The sequence below is a fragment of the Nycticebus coucang genome, chromosome 2 (assembly GCF_027406575.1).
Source record: "Nycticebus coucang isolate mNycCou1 chromosome 2, mNycCou1.pri, whole genome shotgun sequence".
In the NCBI taxonomy this organism is placed as follows: Eukaryota; Metazoa; Chordata; class Mammalia; order Primates; family Lorisidae; genus Nycticebus; species Nycticebus coucang.
Window position 1 is genome coordinate 96,396,429 of NC_069781.1, and position 14,012 is coordinate 96,410,440.

Below are 14,012 nucleotides of genomic sequence, written 5' to 3' on the forward strand. Positions count from 1 at the left end.
TTTTTTTTTTTTTGTAGAGACAGAGTCTCACTTTATGGCCCTCGGTAGAGTGCCGTGGCCTCACACGGCTCACAGCAACCTCTAACTCCTGGGCTTAAGCGATTCTCTTGCCTCAGCCTCCCGAGTAGCTGGGACTACAGGCGCCCGCCACAACGCCCGTCATAAGTATCTCAGTACAGGCTACGAAGTACCCCATATTTAAATATTTGTGATCTCCTGGGGACATCTCCCTTGGCACTATGGTAACAAAGTAAAATGTATACAATCCACTGACTTCAGATAACACTGCAAATGAAAAAGAGCAGTTGCATACCTTTGACAAGCAGTTGTATACCAAAAGTTTTCACTTTTGGTAAGTTAAGTTCCGTCTGAACATCTACAAAGACTGGGATGCTACTGAAAAGGCAGTGACTACACAGAAAGGGGGTTCAGCTTTACCTTAAATGCAAAGAAGTGGTCTTTGTATTTCTCTCCAAAGACAAAGGAAGCACCAGCATCACTGTACTCCAGAAAAGTCTGAGTTAAAGAAAAGAGAGATCATTTCAGCCACTTAAGAGATGGTTATAAAGTCCACGGGAACGCTAGGCCCTGCAGAGGATGGAAACCCTGCAAACTTGCTGGATAGACTTGGAAAGTTCATGTTCTCTGCTTTGCCCCCTCCAGTGAATGGCATATATATATATATATATATTTTTTTTTTTTTTTTTTTTTGCAGTTTTTGGCTGGGGCTGTGTTTGAACCCACCACCTCTGGTATATGGAGCCGGCACCCTACTCCTTTGAGCCACAGGTGCCACCCCATAGAATTATATTTTTAAATTACACCTGCATTTCTGACAGTCAGTCTAAATCCAAGAAGCTAAACAGGGGTCCTCAAACTACGGCCCACGGGCCACATGCGGCGGTGTGATTGTATTTGTTCCTGTTTTGTTTTTTTACTTCAAAATAAGATATGTGCAGTGTGCACAGGAATTAGTTCATAGTTTTTTTTTTTTTTAAACTATAGTCCAGCCCTCCAACGGTCTGAGGGACAGTAAACTGGCCTTTAAAAAGTTTGAGGACCCCTGAAAGAATGAGCCAAATGTGGTCCAGCAAGCCATAGAGGGAACATGGGAGGTGCAGGTTACCATGGGGTGCAGAGGAAGTCTGTTTCTGTTTTTGGAACCATCTTGTAGGTATAGACCCCCAGGCATGGTGAAGGAGGCAATAGGAACAGGGGAGTGACATAGTAGGTGATTAGGTGGGAGGCAGTAGTAATTTGAATAAACTAGACAGACTAACAATTCAACATAAAATGACTTTTCTAACATATGCCAAAGGATTAAAATTTGGGTCAACTAAAAGTAGGTAAATCTATTTCCAACATGTTTGGAGGCTCACACCCAAACGTTAACGCACCATATAAAATCAAGGTGTTCTTTTGAACCAAACTTACCTGAACTTGTTTGCCCAACCAATCGAAAGCTATAAATCCAGGATTAGTCCTTAAAATCAAGAGTCCAAGAAGAAACTGTAAGCCAATTCCCCAGAAGACAGGTCTCCAGTAAACCTATACAGAAAGATCGAGAAGCAAATCTTTTTTTTTTTTTTCTTTTTGAGCCAGTCTCACTCTGTTGCACAGGCTAGAGTACCTCTGCCTAACTCATATCAACATCAAACACCTAAGTTTAAGCCATCTTCCTGCCTCAGCCTCCCGAGGAGTTGGGACTACAGGTGTCTGCCATGATGCCTGACTAGTTTTTCTATTTTTACTAGAGACGGGGTCTGACTTTTGTTCAGGGTGGCCTGGAACTCCTGAGCTCAAGCAATCCACCTGTCTCGGCCTCCTAAAGTGACAGGATTACATGTGGGAGCCACAGAGTCCAGCCGTGGGTCAGTCTTTTAATTGGTAAAGTCTTCCTGAGTTTGCCATTGTGAGTTACACATGAACACCTCAAAGTCTCAGAATTCTTGCCCAGTTCATGGTTTACCAGCTGACAGGAAAAGGATGAGACTCAGGTTCTGGGATGGGGAGGGGGAAAACTGTAAAAGGACCAATTTCTGGAGTAAAAAAGCCCAAACTGTAGATGGAACAGTGATAAATTATAGGATCTGATGGCAGAATATTAGATTATGTACTAGTCTAGGGAAATCTGGATGAAAATAGATGAATTTTCTCTTTATGTGTGGTTCATAGGCATGGTGCTTGGGTAGATATTGGACTTGACAGGGACAGAATGTCTCCCTGGTTGTGTAACTAGAAAATTACTGAGGACGAAATAGGAAACAGTAACAGATAGTACAATGAGAGTTCAAGAAGAAGAGCACTCAGGACACTTTAAATAATCACAGCGAGGTAAGAAATATATATATATAATATACATACATATATACACACAAATATATATATTATATACTGAATAATAGTTAAATTCTTTCATAAGCAGTATTTTGAGTAATTCTTACATGGGAGAAAAAAGATAGAAAAAATGCAAAAGATCAATTTCATACTTACTCTGGTTGGGTGCTTAGAAAACAGAAATAGCAGGACTAGGTACATGACGAGTCCCCCGAAGGACACTAGATGCTGTTGGCCCATCTTGGCAGTGTCCAAGATCAGCCAGAAGATAATTGCTAGGATCAGGGAGCTCCAAATCACCCTAAGAGATCAGGAAGGGAGACACTGACATCACTTGTGCTAATGTAAGAAATATAATTAGGCTTAAACCAACAAACAAAAAATGTGAACAAGAGTAACACGCCAGGGCGGCACCTGTGGCTCAGTCAGTAAGGCATCGGCCCCATATACCGAGGGTGATGGGTTCAAACCTGGCCCCGGCCACACTGCAACCAAAAAATAGCTGGGCGTTGTGGCAGGCGCCTGTAGTCCCAGCTACTCGGGAGGCTGAGGCAAGAGAATCGCTTAAGCCCAGGAGTTGGAGGTTGCTGTGAGCTGTGTGAGGCCACGGCACTCTACCGAGGGTCATAAAGTGAGACCCTGTCTCTACAAAAAAAAAAAAAAGAAAAGGAGTAACACGCCCTGGTACCAGGAAGTCGTACTTTTGCAAATCGCAACAGACTCTTTTTGTTCTGGCAATAATGGCAAATAGCCAAAAAAATTAAGTGATGTGTCCCTCTCACTCTACAACTCTTGGACCCTTTGTTTTTCTCTCTTCCCTCCCTCCCTTCTTTCCTTCCTTTCTTTTTTTTGACAAAGTCTTACTCTATTGCCCCATACTAAAGTGCCACGGCATTGGCCTAGCCCACAGCAACCTCAAACTCCTGGGTTCAAGCCATCCTCCTGCCTCAGGCTCCCATGTAGCTGGGACTACAGGCACCCACCACAACACCCAGATAATTTTTCTATTTTTAGTACAGATGAGGTATCGTTTTTGCTTGGGCTACTACCAACTCCTGAGCTCAAGGAGGAGCTTGGCCTCCCAGAGTGCTAGGATTACAGGAATAAACTACTGTGCCCAGCCTCTTGGGCCCTTTGCATGTTCAAAGATATATAAAGGGGCCAGAGAGGAGAAAAGATGTTTAGAGATAAACTCCAGTGGTTTCTTTCATAGAGCTACTGGGATTCCTCACTACTTGTTTTGGGAGGTGAAGTGTTACCGTCTTCCCTTTAGGGGGGAAAACTTGAAATGTGTTCCCTATAGTTGGGGAACCTCCCGCAGAGCCTGAGAGAGCTGATTCAGACTTTCAACTGAATTCTTCCTCCCCTGAGGAGTCTGGTGGGCATGACAAAGCTGACTCAGTGCTTGGATAGCAGAGCCAGAAAAGCAGCTGTGTTGGGATTACACAATCCCAGTCTCTAGGGCCAAGGCTATGTGACGTCTCCTATAGAGCCCATGTGAGCCTTGCTGGAGAGAGCTGGTCCTGGGTCCTGCCTAGGAAGGCCATCAGGAGGAAGAGGAGGTCCCACAGAGAGAGGCCGAGGGGAAGGACCTGAGCAGTCACTGCAGAGTGTGGTGGCCTATGGGAAAGAGTTGGCTTTAACAATTCACGGGCCCTTTCTCCCAAGGGGGCCATCTTCCTATGTCAGAACTGGCTCAGTTCTGATCCCTCTTCTGGCATGGAAGCTGGGAGAGGAGCAGGTAACAGAAAAGGGGAAATGTGGGTCCAAGCTCAGAGGAAAGAAGGGACTCGTGGATCAAATTCTTTTCTTTCTTTTTTCTTTTCTTTGAGTCAGAGTCTCATGTTGCTACCCTGAGTAGAGTGCCATGGTGTCATAGCTCACAGCAACCTCAAACTTTTGGGCTCAAGCTATCCTCTTACCTCAGTTTTTTCTATTTTTAGGAGAGATGGGAGTCTTGCTTTTGCTCAGGCTGGTCTTTAACTCCTGAGCTCAGGCAATCCACCTGCCTTGGCCTCCCAGAGTGATAGGATTACAGGTGTGAGCCACCATGCCCAGCCTTGTGGATCAAATTCAGAGTTATCATTATTATATGGGAAAGCTCATCCTGATACTCAAAAACGTGTCTGTGACCATTGGACAATTAACTAAGAATATGCAGAAGAGTTGTAGGCTTAGGCTGCGTGCAGTGGCTCACGCCTGTAAATCCTAGCACTCTGGGAGGCTGAGGTGAGTGGATTGCCTGAGCTCACAGGTTCAAGACCAGCCTGAACCAGAGCGAGACCTAGTCTTTAAAAATAGCCGGATGTTGTGGCCGGTGCCTGTAGTCCTAGCTACCTGGGAGGCTGAGACAAGAGAATTGCTTAAGCCCAAGAGTTTGAGGGTGACAAAGTGAGACTCTGTCTCAAAAAAAAAAAAAAAAAAGATTTGTAGGCTTGACATTCTTATGCAAAGTATGAGGCACTTTTTTTTTTGGAAATAGTGTCTCACTCTCTGGCTAGAGTGCAGTGGCTTCATCGTAGCTCACTGCAACCTCAAACTCCCGGGCTCAAGTGATCCTCCTGCCTCAACTTTCCTAGTAGCTGGGATGAGAGGCACATACCATGACATCCAGTCAAAACCCTAAGCTTTTAATAAGTAAAAACCATGGAAGGAAAATAGGAGAAAATAAAGCCTGATTGAAAATTATTTGGATTCATTAGTCAACAAAGAAATGCAACAAATGAGATAGTGGTTCACCTAAATTAATCAAAAATAGATATAAATTTTTATGTTTATCTTAACATTTAAAATAGCAAGGATTTTATAAGTACAGTACATGGTCAACTACACAGGAATATAAGTTTAAAAATGAAACTCAAGATTGAATATATTTTATGTTCTCTGTTTGGAAAATAAATTTTAAAGGACTACGTATGACTTCTATAAGAAGACAAAAGTTGTAAAAAATGAAAGTTCATTGCAGACATGTTGTCAGGAACCTTCAGCAGTTTTTTTATTTATAAACCATTTCTTTATAATTTGGTACTGAGATTAGATGGCATTTGTGCCACCATTCCCCATCTTGTGCCAGGACAGACATTACTGATCCATCATGATTCCCTTCTCCTGTCAGGTCAGAGGGAGAGTTAACGCCCTCCCTGCTATGACTGCACTCACACTATTCTGTCTCCCTGACTGCTTCTTGCCCCCGAGGCACATAACTGTCTATCTGATACAGTACAAGAAAGGTTATTAGATTAACAATCTTTGGACCACATTTATCATTTAATAACACCTGAAATTGAGGCAGTTTGTAGGGACTTTTGAACACATCTCAAATGAGTCATTACCTCATCAAGGCCTTGATTTCCTATTTAGAAAATGAAGACACTATAACAGATTACTCACCAGGTTGTTTCTAGCTTCAGTATCCCCTAAAGTAATTTCAGATCAAATTTTTGGAACAATGTTAGAAAAGAATAACACCCCTTCTCAACTGCAATAAGAGAATTGATTGGATTTACCACTTCAGCCAGAACCAGTGGCCGTCCAGAAGCCTCCTGCCAGGAGATAGGAGCTCATCAATTTGATGTTCATATTTGGCCATCAGGTGATCCCAGATAACAAAGAAGATGGCAGCCACAGTGATCACAAAAAGAGGAAGGGCTCTCTGAAAGTTCAGCATGCAGGCTGCAACCACCATTGCCAGATAACCTGTCCGGGAAGCAAACGCAGGTGTTGAACATCAATACCAGCAGATGCCAGCCTTCAGCTGGGAGGGGCTCAGGCAAGGGGAGGTTTAATTGAGATGCCAGTGGATGCAGGTGTGCTCCAGATATGGCTACTGGCTTCTCTGATGGAGGCTTTTGATGTTTTTCAAAACAAGTCCCTAAGATTCTCACCACGAAGACAAGCAGACAATGTGCCAGGTACTCTTTATAGAACCTTCTGAGATCTTGGATATTGATGCCTCATCCCAGGGCTACTCACTTGGTTCTAACCCTCTTGCCCACCCCTGGCATTCAGACTCAGCAGGGCAGCTACTAAAAGAGAGAGGCCACATGTTGTAGCAGCCACTGGCCAGGAAGATTGATTCTCCTGATCTGCACCTCTGATCCGACCTAAGCTTGAGTAGGAAGATAGACTTACCAGAAATAGACCACATCTCTAAGTGCCATAGAATGTTCAAGGACAAGGGTGAGGGTGGCTACTAAGGTGGCTGCTTGTGAAGAGCAGATTTGAGGATATGAATAAGGTTTCCTATTCTTAAAGGTCAGCAAATGCGGTCTGCAGGTTAAATCTGGCCTGCCACATGTTTTTGTAGGTGGCAAGTACAATTGTATTTATGTATTTGTATTCTACAAATAAAGTGGTGTTGGAACACAGCCATGTCCATCTGTTTACAGATTGTTTCTGGCTGTTTTTTTACTATAATGGCAGAGTTATGTAGTTTGGACCTTATGCCTACAATATTGAAAATACTAAAGTACTCCCTGGGCGGGTGAAGAGAAAGTTTACCAACCCTCCTGTTTCCTGTTCCAGGTTTTTGAGCGCTGCACTGGCAAAACCTCTGGCCTCGGTGGTGCAGCTGGGATGAACGTCTGTGGACTTGGTGGAAGTGCTTATATTTCATAGACAAGGGTGTTCTTTAAAATGGACCAAGGAGCTCTTTCCTTTGGAGCAGTCGTTCTCAACCTTCCTAATGCTGTGAACCTTTAATACAGTCCAAAGGGGTTGTGACCCACAGGTTGAGAACTGCTGCTTTGGAGGGAGTGAAAACAAGAGACATGGAGCTGGAGGAGTAGGCTCGATAGCCCCAGATGTCTCAGGTTGCATTCACAGAAAGCATAAATCGCCTGTGTTAACCACTGTAACCCTTCCAATGCACTCAACAGTAACAAAAGCCATATGAGCCCTCGAGAGTAGGTGACTCAAAAAATTAGCTGCTGGCCTCCTAAACAGGCCAGGGAAAGTTTCTCCTGCTGAGACCCAAGACATAGGGGCTTCCTGATTTACCTCTCTCCCTCTCTGCATGACTCAGTGAAGTCCCAGAGAAGGTTTCTTTTCTTTCATTTGAGGGCTCCCCAAAAGAGACAGTGGTATCCCCACCTCCTTTGACATTTACCTGCTAACAAAATGCCCCAGATGATATACCGAAGAATGGTTTTGTGTTTCCTACAAAAATCACAAACTATATCGTACTTCCTTTCCAAACACCTGTAATATAAAAGCAAAAAGGCAATCAGAAGTAAATACCAAAGACCATGAAATAAACTGGCTTGGTAAGGCTAGATTAGGCTTTGTAAAACAAGCAAGCAAACAAATTTGGGGAGCATGTGTCTTACAACATAGAAATGAGAACTCCTTCCATATTGGACTGAAATCAGCCATGACCTGGGTCCACCCTCACTGAGCAAGTGTGCCAGGCCCCCAGGGATTAGAGAGACCGGGGAACATGCTGCTGGGGACAGAGCAGGGGAAATGGGTCACTAACCAAAAGCTGGAGGAGTGTGTTTCTAATTAGACAGTGCCAATGCTTATTAAATGTTTGTTGTTAAAAAATAAAAAGCCAAAGAACTCTGTCATGCCTCCTGGTTCCCCAAAGTTTGAGCAAGTTGGTGGTTCCCTGTCCTAGATCATCATTCTCTTTAGTGCAAGAATGACAGATTTCACTGTGTGTGTGTGGAATGCAAAGCAGGATTTTGTGGATTTGAGGGCTATTAACAAACACGTGGGTTGTCACAGCTTTCTCAGAAAGTTCTGGAGTTGGTGGAATCTGGGTCTGTCCAGGGCTTTGATACAGGGTGAGTGGGTGGTGCATGAGTAATGTATATGCCTCATCATGTCTCCGAGGGAGGAGGGTGTCCAAGTGAGCCCTGGAGATGGAGTTCAAAGAGGCCACAGGGCCACAGCCATGGTGGCTCATCCTCTCTTTCTCCAGGACTATCTCCACATAGGTACCTCTTTCCTTGGAGGCCTCCCCCTTCTCCCACTTGAGGTGGGGTAGGAGGAATTTACGTGCACATTTAACCATTGCCACTTCCAGGCCACTGGATAGCATTTCTAAAATGACCATTTCTCACCCCACATAGATGATTCTCAGTCTCCAGGACCTCAACAGACTTGCCCCCCAGCCTGGGGACTGCTCTCCCCTCGGTTAGTACCTTCACTTCCTTCCAACTTGTCTTGGACTGCATGTCCAAGACTCAGCCACCTCTCAAGCTTCAGGGCACAGCTCAGGTCCTTTGCTTCTAGAAAGCTTTCTTGCATCTTTCCAGACAGACACAGTGCTCTGCACTTTGTTATTGCTGTCTTCTTTGCTTGTGTTTGGTAATAAACCCATTACTGACTACCCCATCCTGGAGAGTGGATGTCTGTGAGTCATAGCAGCACCCGGAGTAGGTATTAAGGGTGCTCAAAAGGTATTTATTGATTTTATAGGTAAACGGGAGGGCACATTGCTTATAGGGAACAGCTGTGAAGTATTTACAGTTTACAGCTGTGAAGTATTTTACATTGGGAAGTCCACATACATATAATGGTACACGTATCTACCATTAGAAAAGAAAGAAGTAGGGTGGCACCTGTGGCTCAAAGGAGTAGGGCACCGACCCCATATGCCAGAGGTGGCAGGTTCAAACCCAGCCCTGGCCAAAAACTTCAAAAAAAAAGAAAGAAAGAAGTATTGAGGTGTGTTGCCCCTAAGAAGGATAGGGATCATTTTGTGAAATGTTCATTGTTATATGAGAATATGTTTACTGACAGAAACAGCTTTCTAGAAGACACTGAGTAAATAAAAGAATAGTGACGAATAAGTTTTTCATAGTGTAATTGAAAAAAAGCCAATGATGCATCATTCTCAGATGAAAATACAGTTTTTAAAAAGTTTAAAAAGCTGGACAACTTGACTATTGTTGGTATATATAAAGGCTACTGATTTATGAATGTTGATTTTGTAACCTGAGACGCTGCTGTATTCCTTGATCACTTCTAAGAGTTTTGTAGTAGAGTCCCTAGTATTTTCCAGATATACAATCATATCATCTGCGAAGAGCAAAAGTTTGATCTCTTCTGACCCTATGTGGATACCCTTGATCGCCTTATCCCATTCACAGTAGTGCCAAAGAAGATGAAATACTTGGGAGTTTATCTAACAAAGGACGTGAAAGATCTATATAAAGAGAACTATGAAACTCTAAGAAAAGAGATAGCTGAGAATGTTAACAAATGGAAAAATATACCATGCTCATGGTTGGGAAGAATCAACATTGTTAAAATGTCCATACTACCCAAAGCAATATATAATTTCAACGCAATCCCCATTAAAGCTCCACTGTCATACTTTAAAGATCTTGAAAAAACAATACTTCATTTTATATGGAATCAGAAAAAACCTCGAATAGCCAAGACATTGCTCAATAATAAAAACAAAGCAGGAGGAATCACGCTACCAGACCTCAGACTATACTACAAATTGATAGTGATCAAAACAGCATGGTACTGGCACAAAAACAGAGAAGTAGATGTCTGGAACAGAATAGAGAACCAAGAGATGAATCCAGCTAATTACCGTTATTTAATCTTTGACAAGCCAATGAAAAACATTCAATGGGGAAAAGATTCCCTATTTAACAAATGGTGCTGGGTGAACTGGCTGGCAACCTGTAGAAGACTGAAACTGGACCCACACCTCTCACCATTAACCAAGATAGACTCTCACTGGATTAAGGATTTAAACCTAAGACATGAAACTATAAAAATACTAGAAGAGAGTGCAGGGAAAACCCTTGAAGAAATTGGGCTGGGCGAGTTTTTTATGAGAAGGACCCCCCGGGCAATTGAAGCTGCTTCAAAAATACACTACTGGGACTTGATCAAACTAAAAAGCTTCTGCACAGCCAAGAACACAGTAAGTAAAGCAAGCAAACAGCCCTCAGAATGGGAAAAGATATTTGCAGGTTATGTCTCCGACAAAGGTTTAATAACCAGAATCCACAGAGAACTCAAACATATAAGCAAGAAAAGAACAAGGGATCCCATCGCAGGCTGGGCAAGGGATTTGAGGAGAAACTTCTCTGAAGAAGACAGGCGCACGGCCTTCAGACATATGAAAAAATGCTCATCATCTTTAATCATCAGAGAAATGCAAATCACAACTACTTTGAGATATCATCTAACTCCAGTGAGACTAGCCTACATCACAAAATCCCAAGACCAGAGATGTTGGTGTGGATGTGGAGAAAAGGGAACACTTTTGCACTGCTGGTGGGAATACAAATTAATACATTCCTTTTGGAAAGAGATATGGAGAACACTTAGAGATCTAAAAATAGATCTGCCATTCAATCCTGTAATCCCTCTACTGGGCATATACCCAGAAGACCAAAAATCACATCATAACAAAGATATTTGTATCAGAATATTTATTGCAGCCCTATTCATAATTGCTAAGTCATGGAAAAAGCCCAAGTGCCCATCGGTCCATGAATGGATTAATAAATTGTGGTATATGGACACCATGGAATATTATGCAGCCCTAAAAAAGATGGAGACTTTACCTCTTTCATGTTTACATGGATGGAGCTGGAACATATTCTTCTTAGTAAAGTGTCTCAAGAATGGAAGAAAAAGTACCCAATGTACTCACCCTTATTATGAAACTAATGTAGGACCTTCACATGAAAGCTATAACCCAGTTACAACCTAAGAATAGGGAGAAGGGGGAAAGGGAGGAGAGGGAGGGGGGAGGTAGGTGGAGGGAAGGGGATTAATGGGATTACACCTGCGGTGCATCTTACAAGGGTATATGTGAATCCTAGTAAATGTGGAATGTAAAGGTCTTAGCAAAATAACTAAGAAAATGCCAGGAAAGCTGGCATTTGGATGATGAAAATGTGTCAAACGGTCTATGAACCAAGTGTATGGTGCCCCATGATCATACTAATGTACACAGCTATGATTTAATAAAAAAATAAAATAAAATAAATAAAACAAAAAAAACAAAAAAAAAAAAATAAAAAGCTGGACAGCGCCTGTGGCTCAAAGGAGTAGGGCGCTGGGCCCATATGCTGGAGGTGGCCGGTCCAAACCCAGCCCCAGCCAAAAAATGCAAAAAAAAAAAAAAAAAGAGAGAGAAAAAGTTTAAAAAGCAGCAAAGCAGTAGGGGGTGACATTTAATCTATGGGTGACATCTGTCCATTCACTGTCAGTTGACTCTATCAGATTCTTGAATGACAGAGTGGGTGTCATTACAGCAAATCTGACTTTGCATAAAGTGGCTGGAAATAGACACTTTTGGTCATTTGGTTATTGAGGCTGAACAATTCCCAGCCTCCTTGGTAGTTGTTTCAGTCCCATTAATATTACTGACACCTGAGTACCCTGAACACCCAAGAGAATTTCCCAAAGTCGTGAAAGATTTAACTTAGCACAGGTTCTGAACATGGTATATATGTGAAAGGAACTCCTAACCCTGATTCTGATTGATGCTGGAGGTATCTTCTGATACAGCAAAACACAGTTCCTCAGAAATGTGGGAATGTGAATTTAATTTAAGTAAGATGGCTTGGTGCCTATAGCTCAGCGGCTAGGGTGCCAGCCACATACACCAGAGCTGGTGGGTTTGAATCCAGCCTGGGCCTGCCAAACAACAATGATAACTACAACCCCAAAATAGCCAGGCTATTGGGAGGCTGAGGCAAGAGAATCACTTAAGCCCAAAACTTTGTGGTTGCTGTGAACTGTGATGCCACGGCACTTTACCCAGGGAGATATAGTGAGACTCTGTTTCAAAAGAAATATATAAATACATTTAAGTAAGAACCTAGAAAATGGACAAATGCTGTAGTGTTATGATAGAGCAGCAGCCAGGCTAGGATGTTCTAAGCTGCCTCTGTTCCCCTCTGGCTGATTTAAGCAAGTCACTCCTCTGAGCTTCATTTTCCTGGTCCACAAATAAAGAAAATTAATCTTGTCTCTCCTCCCTTCTAGGGTTGTAAGAACTTGGAATACCTTTGGGATACTATAAGGTAAGAACCACAGGTTGTTGCAGTTTAAAGTAGACTGGGTTTGAATGACACTGAGAAGATGAATTAACTACTTTTGTAAAGACAGGAGCAATCAGTTGATAATTTATACCTTTAATTAGAAAACTGTCATGGGTAGATTTAAATCTAGATATTGGGTTCCTAAAACATCGGCAGTCTGAACTGACCATATGGATCATCCTAGAGCTCCTTAATTTTGGGGGCAAATGGCATGTGTGGGGAGAGTGAACAGGGGGATGGGTGGTGGTGACAATCTCTAATGTATCATAAGAGATGTAAAAAGTAAAGTTGGCATAAAACAAAGTGGCAAAACCAAATAGGAGGTAGGTGTGGTTATTTCCCTGTTTTTTTTTTGTTTACTTTTATTATTATTATTGATATACAATGTGGACTGCTTAAATCAAACTGATTAACATAACCATCACCTCACTTACTTATTTTTTGTGGTAAGACATTTGAAATTCACTCTAAGTTATTTTGAAATATACCCTTGCATTGTGCACATTAGGTGAGATCCCACCAAATGCCAACTCTTTGATTTAAAAACTGTACCCTTTCTCATGCGTCTCTTGGTCATCCTCCACATCATCTTTGTTTCTTGGAGAATCCTGCTCAATGGCAACATGTTCTTCACCCTAGAAACCAAACGTGGGAGCAGAAATGGAATAATGAGACGCCTAGGCATGATGGATCTCAGTCTTCTTTGCTCAGAACTCTGGCAAAGAATTTTCAATAAGTCCTTTTAAATGGTTGTGCAAGAAGTTGGCTCCTATTATCTAACACATAGACATTCTTTTCCCTCTCTTATAATCACAAAAATTCTAGGATCATATTTAATTCTGCCTTTCCTTCCAAAGGAGCAGTTGGTAGTTTCTTCTTTTCTTGAGGGACAAGGTTCATATTTGTGCTTTTTGTTCCTGTCTCTAATTATTCAACCCTGGGTCTGTTTTCAGCCAAGTGCTAAATGAAGTTAATACAAGAGGCTGCATAAATCTCCTTTAATACTCTGCCAGCCTTGTTTCCAGGGGCCAAAGCTAGATTCTCTGTCTGTGGATATGAACACCAGCTCGCCACCTTTGAGAGCTGATAAACATCCTCTTGGTACTAGGGTCCAAAGGGAAATACTTATCCGCTCGGCTAATGGAGAATATTTCTCAGCTAGCCCTTACTCTCATTAATCGAGTGAAATATATCCCTGGGCTATTTTTTCATGGACAACTTTTCTTTTTTTTTTTTTTTTATATGGGTTTTTATTTTTTATTTTTTATTTTTTATTTTTTGGCCGGGGCTGGGTTTGAACCCGCCACCTCCGGCATATGGGACCGGTGCCCTACTCCTTGAGCCACAGGCGCCGCCCACATGGACAACTTTTCTAGGTACAGTTTGAGGTCTCAAATATCCATGATCCAGCCTGTTCCTGGATGGCAGAGGATTTCCTACCTGTCTCCACTCTGCAATGATGTCTCAAACAATAGGTCTGGCTGCTGCATCAATGGTAGTGGAAGCTGGGTAGGAAGTACACAGATGTGGAACAGTTCTGAGTGTGATCTAAGATGTATAATGACAAATCTCAGCTTTTGTTTTCTGTCATATCCAATGTGGCCTTTGATTCTCTTTTTTAAAAAACTATAGAAATAAAATGTGAGC

General features: G+C 42.4%; 1 protein-coding gene across 1 annotated transcript in view; it reads right to left on the reverse strand.

The window, feature by feature from the left end:
- Positions 1-14,012, reverse strand: part of SLC28A3 (solute carrier family 28 member 3) — a 61,888-nt gene that overhangs the window by 18,420 nt on the left and 29,456 nt on the right. Inside the window, exons 3-8 of the mRNA XM_053558877.1 lie at positions 12,918-13,000; positions 7,445-7,536; positions 5,844-6,033; positions 2,494-2,638; positions 1,435-1,548; positions 439-516 (exon numbers count right to left, since the gene is read on the reverse strand). Of these exons, the coding sequence (XP_053414852.1) occupies positions 439-516; positions 1,435-1,548; positions 2,494-2,638; positions 5,844-6,033; positions 7,445-7,536; positions 12,918-13,000 (702 nt within the window). The remainder of the gene's footprint in view (positions 1-438; positions 517-1,434; positions 1,549-2,493; positions 2,639-5,843; positions 6,034-7,444; positions 7,537-12,917; positions 13,001-14,012) is intronic.